General features: G+C 44.5%; 1 protein-coding gene across 1 annotated transcript in view; it reads left to right on the forward strand.

Annotated features, from left to right (window-relative positions):
- Nucleotides 1–11770: 11770 nt before the first annotated feature.
- LMCD1 (LIM and cysteine rich domains 1) overlaps nucleotides 11771–20368 on the forward strand; it is a 57880-nt gene continuing 49282 nt past the window's right edge. Inside the window, exon 1 of the mRNA XM_030307294.1 lies at nucleotides 11771–11915. Coding sequence (XP_030163154.1) covers nucleotides 11874–11915 — 42 coding nt within the window. The 5' untranslated portion in view covers nucleotides 11771–11873. The remainder of the gene's footprint in view (nucleotides 11916–20368) is intronic.

Below are 20368 nucleotides of genomic sequence, written 5' to 3' on the forward strand. Positions count from 1 at the left end.
CTTCAAAACAACCTAGAAGGCTGAGTTTGAGTTCCCAGCTCTTGGACTTCCCTCTGGTTTCTGGACTGTCACCACTTTCTCTTTCTGCTCCTAGCTCTGCCCCACACCCCAAGGGGTCTTGCTTAAATAAGTGAAGATACTCAAACTCCATCCACATCCCATAAGCAACCACCTCTTGGTTTCCTCCTGGGCCTAGGGGTAAAGTGTGACAAGATTCATCCTTGGAGGAGAATGGCCCTAGGGCAGAGGCCCACCCTGTTCTACAAATGAGACTGGGGCCATTTACGAAGATAATTCTGGGGTCCATGGAACCTAAGCCTGGCCTGAAAGGAATGGACCTGAAAGGGAGGACCAGGACCAGACAGGGTTTCAGGATAGGAGCCACTTTTGCCTGCTGGCAGTCATCACTCACTAGAGTCCCCTTGACATTCATTAGAAACGATGGGATAATTTCCAATTTCCATATACACCACCAGGGCCTCCTGGGCACAGGTTAGAGTTGTTCAACCAGGAGAAATAAAGTTTGAGCAAAACGTTACAGATGCCCTGAGACTGTTCCTAGAAAGAACTGAGGCCATCACTAGAGAAAACAAAATTATAGGACAGTAGGGAAAAGAAGTCCTGTATCAAAGAGGAATAACTACTTAAAAAAACGGCTCTCTTGCCTGGAGATTGATAAGTGTCTGCCAGAGAGGGGAGACTGGGAGTTTGAATGTCATCCTTCTGAGTCCATACTAATGCAGGATTTCTGTTTTCCTTCAGGGGATTTACTTTAATAGATGATGCAGACCGATCCAAATATCAGTGCATGCTGAAAATTACCTGTCTGTTCCTACAGTCTTGATCATGTGAGTATAGCAAGTATCAGGCAGCCAGTATTACAAAATTAACCACACAGAAGTGATAGGATATGATATGAGATGGTGGAAAAGATCACCAAGTTAGAAAATACGGAGGTCTTAGTTAAAAGCATAGTGTCAGATAAGTTGGGTTTAGATAATTCCTCTGCCAATTAATAACGGTGAGACTGCAAGTGAGTTACTTTGCATATTTGAACCTTGTTTTTAACTCCTAAGCAAAATCAGGATCTCAATAGCACCTATTACATGCGACTGGTATGAGGATTAATTCAGATAAAGCGTATTAGGAACCCAACCATTGTCTCTAACATTCTAAGTATTCCAAAATATTGCTTACTAGGAGAAATGATGGTAGGGGTGCCACTGATGGTAAAGGCTGGATTGCACTAGTAGAATACTACTAGTTAGTGTCCAGAAGAAGTAATACTACTGTAGTAATACAGAAGAGAGGCAGATTACATGGATTCTGAGGCTCACGGTTCTTGGGTCTAGAAAGGAAATTCTTCAAAGATAATTAAGATACTTAAGAATAAGGGGATGATGTATGGACTACACCTGTGGCAACTGCGGAATACCAAACAGGACTGACAGGGAGACACAAGGAAACATGACTCACGCATACCTTCACTGAGAATACATGGCACAAACTTAGTGTCAATGAGCCCGGAATCATCTCAGACCACGTGGGGGACACCAAGAGAAGTTGCTGAGGGAGCTCGCTGTTGTATTCACAGTTGTACAGACTCAAGCTGAGTCATCACAGCAGTTCAGTAATATCTCAAGTGATAGAAGACAGATCACTCACTGGCAAGCCTGAATCAGCACCAGGGCAAGCAACTATCCCCATCCGTGGCCAAACTTAGGTACCACTCAATGTGCAGATGAATCATTTCTAAATTTAGCACAAAGATTTCCAAATTATCCCAATATGATCTAACATCTGGATGGGAGATATTTATTATTGAGTTCATGTTCGAGGAGGGGACATAAGGAGAGAGAAAAAATAGAGAGAAGGCTATGTTCTCTAAGAAAACTATTTTCTTTTGAAATAGGGGACTATTTTTGCAAAAATGACTGACTCACATTATTTTTTCATCACTGAAAAGGAAAGAGAGCATGTGTAATGGATTGCTTTACACTAAATAAAGACATCCTGTGGACATGAGGCTTTCTAATTCCATTTTATATTATTCTAGCTACATTTAAAATGCACATACGAGCATAAGATTGATTCATTTCTGCGTTGGATTGCCTAAGGTCTTTCTACTGTTACAAATAACTTCCCGCAAAGCTTTCTCATGCCTTCTGGGATGCAGGAACAGAGTTCACCCCAAGATGCTCTCTGACCTGATCACCCCAAGTTCTTGCTCTTTTTCCCATGGGCTGTGAGGCTCAATGCAGAGCTCTTGGTTCTTTGGGAGTAGAGTAGGAAGGTCCAAAGGCTCTCTTTGCCCTGGCTTCTCAACACCTTTTGTTACAGAGTTTCCACTTCCTGGGCACAAAGGGGGAAAACATTCATGGTTATTTCCATGAGCTCTAGAATCAGACAGAACGGTGTTCAAGTCCTGGCTCTGCCAATTCACTCTATGTGACCAACAAACAAGCTGTTTATCCTCTTGTGAGCCTCAACTGCCTCATCTGTGAAGTGGGAATATGTAGAGACACTAACTCAGGAAAGATTAGGTGTTGTCTCAGTGGCTGTCTACATCGCAAGGGCTCCACAAAGCTAGCTCTTATTCTTTCTAATGGAAGAGTGTTTGGAGTTATGTATTTAGACACCCAGGAAGTTAAGCCACCGGGATCTGATGTTTTAGGTAATGGAAAACTGTAATCTCCAGCCAAACTGAACTTCTTTTGCCTCAGGGTTCATGCTTTTCCTATCATAATGCTCCCCGTTCATCACCTTTTGTTGCAATTGCTTGTTTAGCATCTCTTTTTCCCAGGAGACTTGATTCTGTGAATCTGTTTTCACTGTGCATGTCTGATACCCAGGAGAGCTCTTGGTACAGAAAGAGATGTGCAAAAGTCATTCAGTGAATGAAAGACTGAACAACCAATGAACCAATGAAATGACTGAGTAACTGATAGAACCACAGACCAAATGACTGAATGATCAACTGAGTGATCAAATGAACAAATGAATGAACTAATGAATGAATGACTGACATTGGTCATGTAAATTCAACAGGATGTGAAAATACTTTCCTGGGGCACCTGGGTGGCTCAGTCGGTTAAGTGTCTGACTCTTGGTTTGGGCTCAGGTCATGATCTCACAGTTTGTGAGTTCGAGCCCCACATCCGGCTCTGTGCTGACAGCGTGGAGGCTGCCTGGGATTCTTTCTCTCTCTCTCTCTCCCTCTCTCTCTCTCTGCTCCTCCCCTGCTTGCTCACTCTTTCTCTCTCACTCTCAAAATAAATAAATAAATTAAAAAAAAATAAATTTAAGATCTCGTGGTTTCGTGAGTTCAAGCCTCGCATCAGGCTCTGCTCTGGCAGTCTGTAGGGGAGAAGACCTGTGAACATATGACAGACCCTGCTTGGGATTCTGTGTCTTTCTCTCTCTCTGCCCATCCCCCGCTCACACTGTCTCTGTCTCTCTCAAAACAAATAAATAAACTTAAAAAATTAAAAACAAAAAGAAAATACTTTCCTAGTGTGACAAAAGATGAGACTACTAAATAAAGAATTTAAACTTGGAAAAGTAAGGTCTTTAGGGGGATACAGAACACCTGTTTTTTAATATCTCAGAGTTCAATTCACCCACCCCCACCAACGATAGGATGGGTGGTAATACCCTACTGAAAAACATTACTCATTCCACACTCACACAGCCCTTAAATTGTACATCCTTCCCACCCTCCATCATAATCCAGAATCTGTTTGACAGTTTCTGGTCTCAGCGTGTCTATCTGTGTCAGATGACATCATGGCCAAACCATGTGTCTTGGGCTGTGAGAACAACTTGGGAAATCAACAGGAAGCCCCAGATCTTCCAATGCCTAATTTCTGATAACTAAGAATCTTTCCTGAAATCTCCCATCTACCGTTTTCTTCTCAGTGAGCTCATCTAGTCTTTCCAGAAAGGCTGATCAGTGGCAAGGCATTGCTGGACTTCGTCAGGGGGATTTGGTGTCTTCATACCTTGTTCATCAGCCACAGGACACACTCATCTTTCAAGAGTTCTGGAATTCTGCCCATGGATGTCTGAACACTCCACTGCAATCCCAAAGGACCTCTTAGAATGTACATGTTTAGCCACAGAGGATCCAAACTTTTTAAATTAAAACCTGCCTCCCATGAACATACTTAAAATGACCGTTGAACAGTATTTTGACAGTCCTATCATCCTCTAAGAATCTGTGATTGTAACAAAATACATGGAACACTAAGGTGTAAGGGAGTGGGGGGCGGGAAAACTCCCAAATCCAGGCTGATGACAATGTTAAAGGTCACTAGGAATATTTTCTAAGAGAACCAAGCATGGTAACCACTTGCCTAGAAATTAGTTAAAAAGTAATTATACAGTTACCACACCTTTTCCATGCTGGGCAAGAGATTGAATACTTGGTACATACATTAGCACATTTAATCTGCCTAGGAGTCCTAGGATATTGGTATCACTGTTTCCATTTATAGATAGGTAAATTGAGGTTCCCAGTGGGTGTCCATGCAGGGATTTGAACCAAATGCCCCTGACTTCAAAGCTGATGCTCTTACCCCTCCACAGGTTGCAACACAGTTACCAAGATAGGGGAAAGGATGGCTATTGACAAAGTGGAATGGAATGGTGGAATGTAACTGGGGCCAGATAAAATAGTCCCTAAAGTCTGGGGGAGAGAAGACCTATGAACACATGACAACAGTTTTCTAACAGATCAACTGTCACTATTCAAGAAAGAGAGAGCCCTTCAAAGACATTGCAAAGGCTAGAAAAAACACGTAGGTAACAGCTCTAGGAAGGCAGATGTCAGCCAAGGTAACACAGAACCTTCTAACAATGAGAGATGTCCCAAACTGCCAGATTGGCCCAGTAAGAGCCTGTGTTCTCAGACATGGAAAGCATCCAAGCAGAGGGTAGGTGCCGCATGGGTGGGAATGGGAACTTGGAGGTTCTGGCCCTCTTGTTTTTTTGGGGGGTAGATGCCCACTCATCAGCTGACAAGTTTACCCTTGCCTGCACCTGATCACCATGTGCAAGTAAAACAATGCAGAAACAGTCTAATGCAAGTTTCATCTCTGAGGCTAAGGAAAGGAATAGCAGGGAACTGTTACTCTGAATCTATTTGTGGATTTGAAGACATTCCAAGGGACAGAAAACTTGGGAAAGGAAGGAAACCATGGGTATTAATTACTTCATATCAAGCAATGGGTTGGGTGCTTTGCACATGCCCCCTCATAAAGCAGGGTGCTACCCTCTGGAAGTAGGGCTGATCATTTCCGTCTTACAGCTAAAGCAGTCTAAGAGAACAGTTAATTTGCCCACAGCCACATAGCTAGTAAGTAGTATAATCAGGGCTCAAACTCAGGATATTGGTATCACTGTTTCCATTTTACAGATAGGTAAGTTAAGGTTCCAAACCCTCACTCTTTTCTCAACAGTTTTCTGCCAAACCCAGCAGCAAGAGAAGCATTTTGCTGCATCTTGGCTGCAAAGTTGATGCAGGTCAGCAAATTACAGCGATTCAAGAGGGTCTACCTCAGTAAAGGGCTCCAAGTCCCCCAGCGTCTCACATTCAAGCCTTGTCCCCAAAGACACAAGACTGGCTTTATGTCAGCTGGAACCCTGGCATGGGAACAGAACATTTGGAAGGGCCGTCAGGCGTAGACCAAACTTTTGCATATGACCCACATTCATTCCTCACAATGAGCCCCACTGTGACACAGGAGAGTGCCGAGGCACAAGGGAGTTATGCACCTAAAGCCACTGTCAATGGCCATGGGCAGCCTCCTCTTCATGACTCTAGAGCAGCTGTGGCAGTCTTGCCCTGGGGAAGGCCCCCAAATTTGTCTTGTTTCTCCCAACACCTCCAACTGGTCTTCCTATTCTAAGCGTTTGCAAAGCTCCAAATCATTTTAACTAATTCACATGCCAAGAGCAGAAAAGACCACATGAGAAACCCAGAGGGTGTTCTGTATCTCAACAACCCAGCAAAGGCTACAATGAGATCATCTCTAAAATCCACTCTGTTTCAGTACAGGTTAGGGCCCTGGCTAGACACACTTGAAGGGGTGACTGAAGGAAATTTAATAAAGGCACTCTCAGTGAAGGAGAAAACAAAGTTCAAAGGACTCACTTGAGAAGAGGAAGCACCCTGAGGCCAGTGACAGCAGGAAGCAGGGACCACGCCCAGGCCTGAAGCAGCCACGGGAGAGAGCTGTCCCCAGGCTGACAGGAGCTGTGGCTGTAGGTAGAAGAGCAAGACCATCTCTAAAATCCAGGCCAACAAGGCGGAAGAGGGGAGATTAAATACTCACACCCCTGATCTCCTACTAGTCTCCTGCTTCCAGGAAGACAGCAAAGGGGCCCGAGAGTGGAGACCCATATGAGTCTCCAGGTACAGAGCAAAGAGTGGATATGGAAGAAAACACAAAAAATACCCATTACAACCCTGAAAGGTGAGGAGCCCATTCTCCCTGTCTTAGTCCAAGCTAAGCCCTTACTGTAAAGCCAGACATCTTGTGAGTGATCCCAGTCGGGTTTGGATCCTAACTAGCTATGAGGCTTTAAGCAGCTTAAATAACCCAGCGGGGCTCCATTCTCTTACCAGCAAATAGGCAAATACATTGTCCGTATGCCTGCACCCATCCCTGTGACAGAGCTAAAACACATGCAGAGATTTTCTGGGTCTAAATCCTGGCTCTTCACACTCTCTCACTGACCTGGCAAATAAAGGGAAGGGCTCCATTGCACCATCAAGTGGGATATGTATCTGATATTCAGAGCAAATTTATCGCTGCCTCCTAGTAAATAACACATTTGAGTCACAAGTGGCCTTAGCGATGATGGCCAGCCATATCATTTTAGGAGAGCTAGGATCAAAATGTAGGGCTCTGGACTCCTGATCCAGTGCTCCTTCACAATGGATAGATTCTCCTTGGGTCCTTCAGAGTCCCAGTCAAAGTTAGGCTACAAAGCAGGAGAATGCTTGGGTCCAAAAACCATGTTTTGTTTTTATCCAGATGTTTTGACCTTATAGACAAAGCCTTTCCTGATCTAGGAATCCATCCAAAAATCTGGAAAAAATTAGATAGTTATTCTAAAATTAAAGTCACTGTAAGAATGGCAGGAAATAAACCAAAATATTTAAGTTGTGAACAAGTCATATATACTTGGTATAAATGATGGTCCAAGTTGATACAAATTAAGACGTGTAAGTGGTTCATGGTATATTTGTATCAATTAATATTAATATATTAAAATATATCAGATGGTTCAGGGATTATTTGTATCAATCAATTACTGCACATCAAAATATATCAGGTGACTCATGGATTATTTATATATACCTATTCTTGGGTGCTGGGTGTTTTAATGAACACAATAGGTCTAAAAACTCATAACCAAATAGAAGCCATCACTCATGTTTGCATACTAAAACAACTGAGCCACACCTGCTACAATGTAACAATAAAAACATCATCATTGTGAGGCATTAATTATTGGCAAGTTCCTAAAGTGTCTGGCATGAAGCCAAAAGATCTGTATTCAAGGTTTGCTTGGCTTCTTTCTACCTTTGTGACTTTGGCTAAATCACTTGCCCTTCCCAGTGTAAGTAGAGTAGAGTTGAAACAGAGTAGACCAGACATGTAGTTATTGGTTTTCAGACCCTTGGTCTTTCCACCTGATAACAAGCTAGGTCTCTGTTAGTACCTTTTGGGCATCCTTGCTGTAAATTAAATAGTAAATCAGATACTGTCATTCCCTGCCCTTGCTTAAAACTCTGTAACTGCTCTGTTCAATATGGTAGCCACTGCCCACAAGTGACTACTAAGCATTTGTAGTGTGGTTAATCTCAACACAGGTGTACTGCAAGTATAAAACACACACCAGATTTCAAAGACACAGTACCAAAAAAAGAATGTAAAATATCTCAGTAATACCGTATATCAATCACAGGTAGAAATGACAACCTTCTGGATATACTGGGTTAACTAAAACATGTTATAAATAGTTCACCCATTTCCTTTTACCTTTTTTTCATGTGGCTACTAGAAATGTTTAAATGACTTAGTTGACACACATTATGTCTCACATGGAAAGCACTGACCTATAATTTCCCACTCTTCCCAGAAAAGAATTTAGCCTCCGTAGCAAGGTCCAATGTGATCCAGTTACCAAATACCTCTCAGGTCCCCTGATGTATTCTCCCTGTCCCTCACTGCCCTCCAACCACAGCAACCTTATGATCTCTCAGACACAGAAAACCTGTACCCCCCTTAGAGTCTTTTCACTTATGACTCCATCCTTCTGAAATGTTCTTTCCATGGAGACTCTACTCACAGCTGACTCATTCTCCTTCTTCAGGTCTTAGCTCACATGATCCCTTCAGTCAGGCCTTCCTGGACCATCTGACGTGAAAGGACCACATATCCAGTGAATGTCTTTTCCATGTACTTTCTCCAAGGCAATCACTGCCATCCTCAATTACCTTATCTAATTATCTGTTCACCTGATTAATGCCTGTCTCCCTCCACTAGAATAGAAGCTGTGTGAGGGCAGGAACCTTTTCTGTCTTATTCATGGTGTGCCATATCTCAGCTCAGGGCCTCCTAACCCATTGTAGTTCTCAGTTCAATGTTTGTTGAATGAATGAATGAGTGAACAATGAAAAAGGCAGGAGACAGAGTGAAAAATCCCAGTTAGGACAAACCCATTGGTAATGACAATAACAACAACACCATTTTCAAGTGCTTAACTTTTTCCCCATAATCAATCCTTAAGATTCATTTGAGAGGTAGAGCAGTACAGTTGAAAGGACACAGTTTGGAGTTAGAAATCCTGAGTTCAAATTTTAGCTCTGCCACTTACTGGCTATGTGACCCTGGATAGAGCTTGACTGTCCAATATCTCCATTTTTCTCCCAGAAAAATAATTAGAATTATTATGGAATAATTAGAAGTATTCTGTGATTGTCTTGAAGTTCAAGTAAGAGAAGAACTTTGTCAGCTGGAGAGGTCCAATGATGTTTATGACACCAAAACATTCTTGAAAGGGAAGGATTAGGTTATGCACCTGGGGTGTCCCCAGTACCCAGCACAGAGCTTGGCTAAGGCAGGTGCCCCCAAATTGCTTGAAGGATGAATGAAGCTTCTGATAAGCCCTAGCACCACAAAGCAATGAGCATTGGGAAAATCAGATCTCTCACTGTTCCTACCTAGAAATGACAGTCCACTTTCTTCCAAACAGAAGCAAAAGGATCTCAGAGCTAGAGTGAAGCTGAGGTGTAATGGTCACATTTCCTCCTTTTTCCAGAACAGTCCAAAAATATAAGTCTGTCCAGCTATCCAGCCAAGACTCTGAACTATAGGTCCCCTGGAACATTTGGCTCAAGAGAAGGGTTTGAAGAGTCAAAGTCAGCATCTTTAGCTGGGGACAGAATAAGTACTAAGCAGGGACTGGGGGGGGGGTGCCTTTCTGCCCACAACAGGTTATTTTCCAGAAAAAAGAGACTGAGCCACCACAAGCAGTAGCTCCTGATTCTCACAAGAGCCACAATATCTGCCTCCTTAAATGACACTGGGGCCAAGGGTAAAAATATGGAGAGGAAGAGGGTCATGTGTTTGGAGCTATACAGTGTTAAAGTTAATACAATTAGAATTATTCCATGAAACAATAATTTCTCAAGATGGGGCAAAAGGGTGGCTGAGAAAGGAGTGAGAAATGACTTCACTGAGAAGGCTTCTGCCCAGTTTGCGAGGGATAAAGCCTGTCTTTGTTATTCTCCTGGCTTCTGTTCCTGTAACTCTGAAATACAAAGGCTTCTGGCATGACATCCCAGTTCAGCACTTTTGTTCCTAGGATTTGCTACTGAATGGGCTATTCACATGGAAACTCTTTCAGGCCAGTCTTCTGTTGGCCACCGTTTATTTATACACGGGTTTACTGTGCAGCCCACCTTGGAAGTTTGGACAAACTAAACCAGGTGTAGCACTGCACCGTTTCTTCCTAGCCCTGCCTGCCTGCTCAAAGCTGATTAAAAGACAGAACCCAACCTGCATTCATTCAACACATGTGTTCCAAGTGTCTGTCACATGCTAGGTGTTGGGACTACAGCTGGGAGCAAGCAAGACAAACATCAATTCCAGCAGATCCACGAAGGAGGAAAATGGGGAATCACGAACAGAAAGCCAGCCTTTTCCAGGAATGTAAAAAAGGAATCATAATTTGGGATCATTGGTTAAGATTTGGGATTGCTGGGGATGATGATGATATGTTAACAACCAAACTGGAGGAGGTTTTAAGAAGGAAAGTATCTCCAATAAGAGAGGAAGCCCTAGAATGTGACCTGCAGCTCCCCCATCCTCCCAAATAAGTCACATAAAGTACTTTAAGACCACTCCCCCCCACCCTTTCAGTCTCCCTGCAACCTGGTTTATGTTTAGCCCACCTGAGTCCTGGTAGAAGAGGGTACTCATTTCTGGCAGTGAGTTACAGGACCGAAAACCTCACGAAACAGCAGTATTCTCCCCAGGGTAAAAAGGGGTTGGGGTTTAGTCCTCTGTCCGGGCAGGGAAAATGCCCCCAGGACCCCAGGTTTGTAGAACCCGCTTAATAAAGATGTGGAGTTATAGGCACACAGCACGGCACTGCGAGGGAAGACCTGGCTGATAATGTCTTACAGGACCTGTTATGCTAGACATGGCCAGACACTTTGCCCCAGGGATGTGAGAAATCCACAGAGGGAAGCTTGCTGGTCCAGATCTCCATAACCCAATTTTCTGAGTTTAACTAGAATTTCCTGGTTTATGGCTTGCTATAATCCCATGCCCCTTCTTCCCAGGTAAGCGCTCACTCTCACTAACTCAGAGTTTAAAGCCTTGCTGAAGAGTTCAACTTTGGACCAGTTATCCTCTCTGATCCTGTGTCCTCATGTACCAAATGCGAGTGAAAATCACCGTCATTATCATCACGGCAACAAGAACACCTTAAGTACTCACGAAACTAGAAAGAAAATGTGCATCTCAGCGCTTATTTAAAATCAGAATTGTATTCTCCTCGTCGCTGAATTGGGAGGGTGTACTCTAACACAACTTATGGAAGGCAGATTCATATAATTTAGAAACCTCCATTTAAAAACAAAAAAACAACAACAACAACAAAAACTTAACTCCGCTGGACTCTCACCTCTTGTCTGCTCACTGGAGGGAGGACTTGCCCGGGTTTGGGAAAGTTAGCAGGCCCAGTCGGTGAGACTGAATACCACCTGCCTCCCCCGCCTCGCCCCGCAACACCCCCCTCCCGCCCGCCCTCCAGAACAAGGCAGAAAGGGTGGGAAGGGGAACACGCTCAGCATTTATTTTTGGACCCAACTCACTAAAAATACCTCGGCCTACCAGTTTGATCACTCTCCCCTCTGACCTGAATGGATCGCGGGGCCCAGCAGCCCGCCCCACCCTCTGCCCGTTGTCCTTTAAAGGAGAAGGGCGTGGGGACGGATTCCTGCAGCTCACTCGAGGGACTGATGAGAGCCGCCCGGACGGGCAGGGGCCGCGGCCGCACTGACGTCAGGGCAGCGCTCGCGCCGCAGCAGCCGCCCAGCGCGGCCCTGGCCGCCCAGAGGGAGGGGGTTGAGCCGCGCGCTGCGATTGGCTGGCCGAGCGCGAGCGCTGGCGAGGATTGGCTGGCGCGGTTTTAGAGGGAGTCCCGCTCTCCAATTAAAGGACCTCGCGGCGCCGGGCTGAGCGCAGAGCTCCCCCTGGGCCCGCGAACCTGGCCATTCAGCCAGCGCTGCCCCCGCTGCGCGCCCTAGCGCCTCTGCGGAGAAGCCAGGCGCTGTTCCTGCACCACAGAAGATGGCAAAGGTGGCTAAGGACCTCAACCCAGGAGTTCAGAAGGTGAGCTGCTATCTGTCTGTACTTAACCCACATTCTACCTTTTCCTTGTGCCCCTCTCCCAGGTTTCGCGGAGACTTCCCCAGACGTAAGTAGAAGGAAATTCATTAAATTCCAAGACTTCCCAGAAAACAAGTTGGGAATACATATTTGAGCCAATAGGCACACACCCTAAAACTTACTCTTAAAAGCCATTGTGTAAAGTATTTGCAAAGAATCTTAGTTCTTCGGTGATGCTAATTAAAATTTAAATAAAACTTTTTTTTTTCTTTTTAAGAGTAATTCTGTTGTCTGAAACGAGGGGGGGAAAAAAACCCTACCTCCTCCCACCCCATCTTCCACCTCCCGGAATTGAGGTGAAGGCTTGGGGGAGAGTAACATTTACTCACAAGGAATCTCCCTTTTGGCTGTCTGTCCTCCTAGTATTTTGTGTTTTTCGCACACACACAAACACACACACACACACACACACACACACACACACACACAAACACACACACACGTTTCTTTAGTTGGTGATGTTGGCAATGGCAGCAGTGCCAGCACAGGGGAACTAATTTCTGTCCCCAGGGTCTGCACGTTTCCCTTTCAGGAAGGGCTGGCCCAGAGCCCAGAAGGTCACGGGTGAATTACTGCAGGAGAGGCCCTCAGCTGTGCCTGTAGCTCCAACACCCACCAGCTACTTACCTGGATGCAGTTGGGAGAGGGCACAGGTCAGAGACTTAGAGGGCAAGTGAACTGGAAAGGAACAGATCGACAGACAGTCTAAGCCAGTGGAGAAACAGAAGCCCGGGGTTGTAGAGCATTGGTTCCAGCAGGCAACACAGGGTAAGGAAAGCCTTAGGCTCTGAAACCCTGGCCCTGCCCCTTTTTAGCTATACTGTTTTGACCAAGTCACTTTTCTGTGCCTCATTTTCCTTGTCTCCAGTTTGGGGGATAATAGACCTCGCCTCCCTCCCAGCAGTTGTATCAGTAATGATACACTATGGGTTAATCTCACAAAGCGGTCATTTTTAAACTCTTGCGGGCAGAGTCCTCCTTAGACATCTGCCATTACCTGTGGAGTAGAATGAGAGGCAAAAAACCAAAACCAAACAAACAAAAAACCCCAAACCCATGTCCGACTCAAAATAAAAATGCAAGCCAGATACTTAGAGCCACAGAGTTCGTGCATCTGATTTATTGCTGCACCATTACATAGCTGTCCTGCCCCAGACTCCCACACAGAGTCCTGCAAACCTTTCTGAATGTGTTCACCAAGTCAGACTTAATCAGGGCATCTCTGGAACGTACCGTGTCCCATCACATTTGCCAGACTATTTGGAGAATCAGGTCGTCTCTCCTTCTATGGAATTCTCAGAACACTTTAGATCTTGGTAAGGTACCTGCTAATTTCTACCTAGTAGTGAGTCCTGCACAGACTGCTCTTAATTCTTTACACATCTTTCTACACTCCTTGAAGGCAAACCTTTCTGGTTCATCTCTTTTCCAGCACAGCATACCATACACAGCAGGACTCAATAAACTACCGGGGAACCACTGAATATCCGTCCAGCTAAGACCATAGTGTTCACGGACAGTACATTTTGTACATGAATGTTTTTTAACTTGTAGCAGCCGGACATTTGTGTGCCTGAACTGCCTCCCCAAATTCAGCTGAGGTAAAAGAGTTTAGGGCTAAAGGGGCAGAGCTCCCACTGTCCTCTACAAAGTCAGGTGATTTGGGGGTGGTTTTACTACATGTTGACTGAAAGATAATGTCTGAAGTAAGGCAGAGTACATGGAAACCCTCCTCCTTACTGAAAGCCAAAGCCACATCTTGGAGGAAGCCTTGTTTTTATTTTCCTTTGCATAGGAGAGTGTGATTATCCGGATTAGAGGTGGAACATGTTCTCCTTCTTGTCACCTTCTAGTGCCAACTTCCTTGGCCTGCAAAGGGTTTATTTTCCATTTAGATCCAATTACAGGCTTAGAGAAGGAATGTGGTGGGTAGAGATGAAAGAGTGGACTTTTTTTTTTTTAACCTCTTGGGACTGTGGCAATGAGGACGGTCACCACTATGTAGATTAATCAAAGTCTTCAACTCAAAAAGTCAAGGGAAAAGAAGGGAGTGGGAGAGAACTTCTCTTTGCTGAACTTTATAATAGTGATTAAACACTGTCATACCAACAGCATGCTGAAAAGCTTTTATTGCATATTTACTCTTTAAATCTGCAGCAGCGGGGCGGGGGGTATAACATTTGGCTTCAGGATGCCTAATCACACGTAGGCATTTTGAAACCATTTCATTAGACTCTTGGAGCTGCAAGAGACGCATTTACAAAATGAGAAATGGTTTAAAATGGCATACAAACTGTCTGTGCTGCCCTACCCCCAAAGGGAAGAGGGATACGAGGAATCCTTAGCAGCTGGAAAGTCATAAAAAGGTCTTCAGGAGAACATAAAATCCAGAACCCAGAGTAGCCTTAGAGACTGTCTAACCAATCTGACAGAGTGGCTCCTGAGGATCACATACCTAGTTAGTGGCAGACCTTAGAAACAGTTACCTGCCTCCTCTCATCTGTGCCAAGTTAAATGCTCCCAATGGCTACTCTTGAGCCATCATGTGTTTTTTTTTTTTCTACTGGGAAAGAGAAGGTGTCCTAGCACAGAAAGTTCCCTGAGCATAGTCAACATTCCTTGGTAATAAAGGGCCTTGAAGGCCAAATGCCATTTCTTTTAGTGGAATCAACCACTACTGCGGATTTATTCTGTTGTTGATTAAGCAAACTTAAGAATACTGGTACTGCTGTTCTTGTAACCAGATCCAGGTTCCTACCCCAACTCTACCACTTACTAGCTATGTGCTCTTGGGCAAGCGAATTAACTTCTGAGTCTGTGTCCTTATCTGAAAATTGGAGAGACGGTCACAGCACCTACCTCCCAAAGTATCCATGGTCATTAAATGAGATAACGTATATGACAGGCTCAGCATGGCAGCTTTCAGAGTTAGCTAGGAGTAGTAGGCGTAGTGGTAGGAGTAGTATTGGTTGGCAATGGTAGATTTCGATGGGTGTGTGAATGCTGAAAGGAGTCTTTTGGTGGATAAAGGACATGCTTTTCTTTATGACTATCTCATCTCAAGAGCAACTAATTTTTATTCAGCTGAACCAAAGCCAGTTGCTCAGTCTTGATAAGTTGAACATTGATCTTGTCTTCATTCTCCCCCCAGATACAAAATCTGCTTACAGGGAACAGAGATCACCAGTCATCTCACTCTGGAGTCATAGAATTTTAGGCCTGAAAAGGGACATGGAGCTCTTTTCACTTTTTAGACAAGGAAACGTAGCCCCAGAGGGGTCCAGCTCCTTATGTGAGATTGCTGAGAAAATGTGCCGAAACCCATTAGGCTTTGCAAGAATACAGGCCTATTGGCTGCCAAGGAGCCACTTGCAGGAATTTAGAAAGGACTAGAACAAAGAGATCTAAGAGCATGTTCACTGTTGACTGTACATGTTCCAGTGGATTGGCTCCAAAGGGAGCCAGTTTTTTCTGTTTTCACCCCTCAACACAATGTCAGAAGAGGATTACATGATGGTTCTAAGTGCATTGCCAGGTTCAGCTGGGCGTCTCCCCACATCCTCGTCTGCATCCCCTCCCTCCTGGCTTTCCTGTCCCCCAGCTTCATCCTCTCCTCTGCCCTCAGCGCTTCCTGCTTTCACCTCCAGTTCCTGCAGTGTGCAAAACTGCTGGCGTGTTGCCTGAGCGAGCCGATCCAATGTAAACACAGCTCCTCAAGAACTGTCGTTGGCTCCTTCAATCTTAAAAATATACTAGGCTGTCACTTAAAGATCTTTATAGCCAAGGCAGTGGAGACATGCCCATAGGTGTATAAGGAACTTGGCCCCAAAGAGAGCCTTTTTAAAAAAGAAAGACAGAAATTATCCAAGTCCTTCTTAAAGGATCTCTGAAAACAGATGCTGAAGCCATCACTTGGTAAATTGCAGATGCTTGTCATCTTGTGCAGACCTGTGTGAATATGTGGGGTTGGTGGCTGCTGATGGACTTTCACCAGTGCATCCACCACCTGGGGTGGTAGGGGGCAAGGAAAGGCTTAATCACAGACCATCTCCAGGCTTTACACTCAGCCATCTAGGCTCCAAGACCTCCTCTTAGCCAGGGCTTATCCACCATTCTATAAGCAGGACGGGGGGAAAGGACTTCGGTATTTCCCTCTCAAGTTCCTGTGGTTTGATCCTCTCTCCACATTAACTAGCCAAAGGTGACAGGAAGAAAAAGAATAGGCTGAGTCCAGCAAAAGCGGGGGACCAGGAAGGAGGGACAGTGACACAGGCTCACGTGTGCCTCTTTCTTTCCCACCCCCATGCCTGCCACTTCTGGTGAGAATAAGGTAAGGACAGAAAGGTGAGGGAATAATTCCTCCTATAGCCTGCTGGAGTCAGCAGGTCTCCTGAAGAGGTATTCAATTTGATTTTGGAAAGGAGATTCATTTTTGCTTTCCAACTTACACATTCAAAATAGCGTGTGAATAATAAAGTGGAAATCTGTCATGATGAGCATAGACCTTGGGAGTTCTTATCTCCCCAGGGTTCATCCAACACCACTGAAATATTTATTATGAGAAGTTTTCTGGCAGGGGTTGAGTCATGATAATAACTGCAGGCATTTCTTTACCAGGTGACTTTGGACAGGTCACCTTTCCTAGGAAGTAGCGGACCTTGAAGGAGAACCAGTCTTCCTTTTCCCTCCAGTCCACTGACCTTTCCAGTACACCAGACTGTCTCCCAAATAGCAAATGTTTATGGAAAACAGGCCTAAAACCTTGTCCCACTGAAAGTAGAATTGTGGAACAGCTCTTCAGGACCTCCAGAAGGAAGAGACAGCTGTTGTCCTTTAAGTGCCTTCCTTTGGAAGTACCACCCCCCTCCTTTTCATTTGCTGTTGGGAAGAGGATTTGGCTGGCAGCTGCCATGATCTTACCAGGTGCAGGGCCACCAACCACTTCTATAGGAGTCACTCAAGATGACGATATTTCTTTAACTCCACATGGAATGTCTAGGGTGTCCTAAACCTATTCTTGGAGCTTCATACATATCAATGGCATGGATCTGCAGAAGTTCTAGAAATGCTTTCTATAAAGCTTTTATAGAAAGCATTAAACAAGAAGTTGGGTCTCATTATGTGCACTGAGATTCGTTCAGTGGCCAACACTTATACTTGGTATTTAAGCCGAAATATCTGATGTGGAAATTTGATGGTGGTTTCACAAAAACAGAAACGGTAATACAATTACAAGGCTTTGTCAAACTTCCAGATCAACTCTTTGCTCATTGTCTGCTGTTTTATATGAGAAGCAAACCCTTTTACACTTTCTCTCAGAAGGGACATGTTTGATCTTTTATCATTTATTTGGACTCCTGTCCCCTAAGGACTCTCCAGGAAGACTCCTTCATTCTCTGCTAGCATAGGCAAATTCGAGGAAAGACAAAAGAGAGGAGGGAAAGACATCTCTTGAGTACATGTGGGTGCCTGACATTTTCTCACATCCCATTTAGCCTTAAAGACTACCATGCAAAAATTTGAATATCCTTTCTACACATGAGTAAATTAAGATTAAGTGATTATATGGTGGCAGGTTACAAACTCAAACCCAGTCTTCTCTGGTCCCAAACCTTAACCTCTTTCCACTCTAAGAAAAAAATAAGAAGGCTTTCCTCAGAAGTAGCAGTCTGGTGGAGGGGAGCTGTGATTATCAGCGAGAGCTCCACTCAGAGATCAAAGTCCCTCTACACCTTACTAGTCTGATTCAGGAATTACTCAGCATTTACCAAATGTTACCAGGCATTTGTCCCTCTCTGGTATCTCTTGGTCACTATACTGTCACCCACATCAAGTCAAAGCCATTTCCAGATATAGAACAAGGGCTTTCTAGATTTCTCCTGGTTCCTGGTTTTCTAGAAGTCTGGTATAACTCTCAAGGGAGGGGGCTAGTAGGGAGACAATCTAAGGAAGCATACAATAATATCCTGAAATTACTGAAGAAGCAGTGACCCTTGGCCAAAAAAATAAAAATAAAAATAAAAATAAATCCTAGAGATCCCAGTCCCAGAGCTTCCAGGAAATTCTAGCCTGGGGATAAGCTTGACCTCTGGAATGTGTATCTCTACATGCCTGGTCAGCCTGACTCATGGTCTACCCAATAACACGTGAATCAGGACCAAGCAAAACACAGCCAAGCCCCCACCAGGACATGCTTTAAAAGGAAATAAGATTGCTGAGGGGGGCGAAAAGCAAAGGCTCCATTTGGCACGTCACTCTCTGGAAGAACAAAAGAGTACTGGGGTCCAGCCCATGGCGGCTGTTTCAAATCCACATGATATGTTTATGGATTTTTTTTCTCCTTGTGTTTTAAAACATTAGGTTCTTTATCAAATTAATCTTTGGAGAAAAATGCAAACGAATCATTTAAAAGAGCTGAGCAGAATCTAGGGATCCTTTGTGTGGCAGTTGGGACACAGGGGAGAAATAACATGTCCAAGATTTACCTGAGACATAACCAAAAGATGCACTGATTCACAGCATCTTTTATGAATGCAGGAGAAAAGGGGATCTTCTCTATTCTGTCACTTCCATGCCCAGAGGACTCTAATTTCACATCAACTTCATACCCTCAAACTTCAGAAGGTCAAGTGAACGTTTTGGCTATGAATTTAGCTTTAGCCACATGATTTAGAGGCCAACTGAGAAGCGGTTAAACACACAGCCTTTGCAAGTATGGAGATCTAGATGTGACTCATGGTTCTGCCATTTGCTAGGTCTGTAATCTCTGCCAAGTTGCTTTTCCTCTCTGGACCTCTGGTTCCCCATTTGAGAAAGCGAGTTAACAATAGTTCTACATGTAAACAATAGTTAACGAGATAAAGCACGAAAAGTGCCTGGATGCCTAGTAAGTGCTCAAAAAATATTTCCTCTTGCCATTACTGGTATCCCCTCTCATCAGTACAGCACAGAAATCCCATAGGTAGTTAAACCAAGTTCAGCTTACCTACGTCATGTCACATGTGGCTTCCAAGATATCAGATTGCGGGACCTTCTCTTTGTAGCTAAACTTAGACTTAGCCATAAATATACTCAGGCAGCATCATATGCAAAATCGTGACAATGGCAACAATTTGCTTTGGGTATCTGTTGCTCCACTTCTAAAAAGGAGCCCTCCCCTTGCTTGAGACCAGTCATTGACACCAGCCGTGTGATCTTACACAGGGACTTCCTCTCACCAAGCCTCGGATGTCTTGCTTATAAATCAGGGTAATGGTCAGTCATTTCTTCATTTAGCAAATATTTATTTAGCTTCTGTCATGTGCCAAGCACCATGCTGAGCGCTGAATAAAAGACAATGAATAAAACAAGTTTTGGTCCCTGCCACATAAACTTGAGTCTGCTCAAATGCATTTCTCATAAAGGTAGGATAAAGGCCAAATAATGTCAATGTCCTAGGATTCTGTGTGTTCCATGACCATCTGTAGCGCTCAGGTGTATACACACACACCTACCTCTTCTCCTTTGCTACCCACCCTCATATTTCCCAGCACTGCACATTTGAGCCACAACCAACCCCAGTCATGTCTACAGTGCAACAGTACAACGAGTATGATAATTCTCCCAGTTACTGCATTTTAAACAGGCAGTTTAGTGATGAGAAGTCTGAGGCAAGGGGCATACTGGCAGCTCTCAGATGCTACTGGTAACGAGCAGCCCCTTCAGCTGCCTTGCAGACATGGAAGAAGACAGATCGTCGGTGCTCAGCCTATGTCCTCAGATACAGCCCAACACCCCAGGCTCTGTCCTTAGTGGTGTTGATGGCAGGGGCACCAAAGGACAGGAGCACAGAGAAAGGTCTCTTGGCTGACTAACACCCCATAACCTGCCCTTAAGAAGACGGCATCTATTTGGGCTTTATGACTAAGTGACATGTCCAGGTACTGATTCATGCGGCTGACTACCAAGGTGACTGGCCTGGCTAATCCATTGGCTAGAAGAAGTGGAGGGAGAGAGGAGCCCAGCCCTGCCCTCATCCTGGAAGAGAGCCACCCACCTGCTGAGACATTCCTGTGCTTCCTACCCAACCCTGGCACTGATGCCAGCCAGTGTCCTTCTTAAGGGGGATCTGGCCCCAATGTGGGCAGGTGTCAGCATTTGTGGGCTTATTGTAGAGGAAGTCAAGGGAATTTTTTAAATCTTGCTAGCGGATGGAGGAGAGGTTTTTAACCAGGGATCTGTGGATAGAATTGAGGGTATCAAGGAATGTAAATGAGGAAAAATCGCATCCCAATATACCCAGCCTCTATCTGATTCAGCTTTTTCTTCAGTTATGATGGAAGGCAAAAGCCCAGATAGCTTAGCAGCCCCTGACTTGTCTTTTTAACCAAATAAAGCTATTGAACAAGATATTTACA

Source organism: Lynx canadensis, chromosome A2 (assembly GCF_007474595.2).
Source record: "Lynx canadensis isolate LIC74 chromosome A2, mLynCan4.pri.v2, whole genome shotgun sequence".
NCBI lineage: Eukaryota > Metazoa > Chordata > Mammalia > Carnivora > Felidae > Lynx > Lynx canadensis.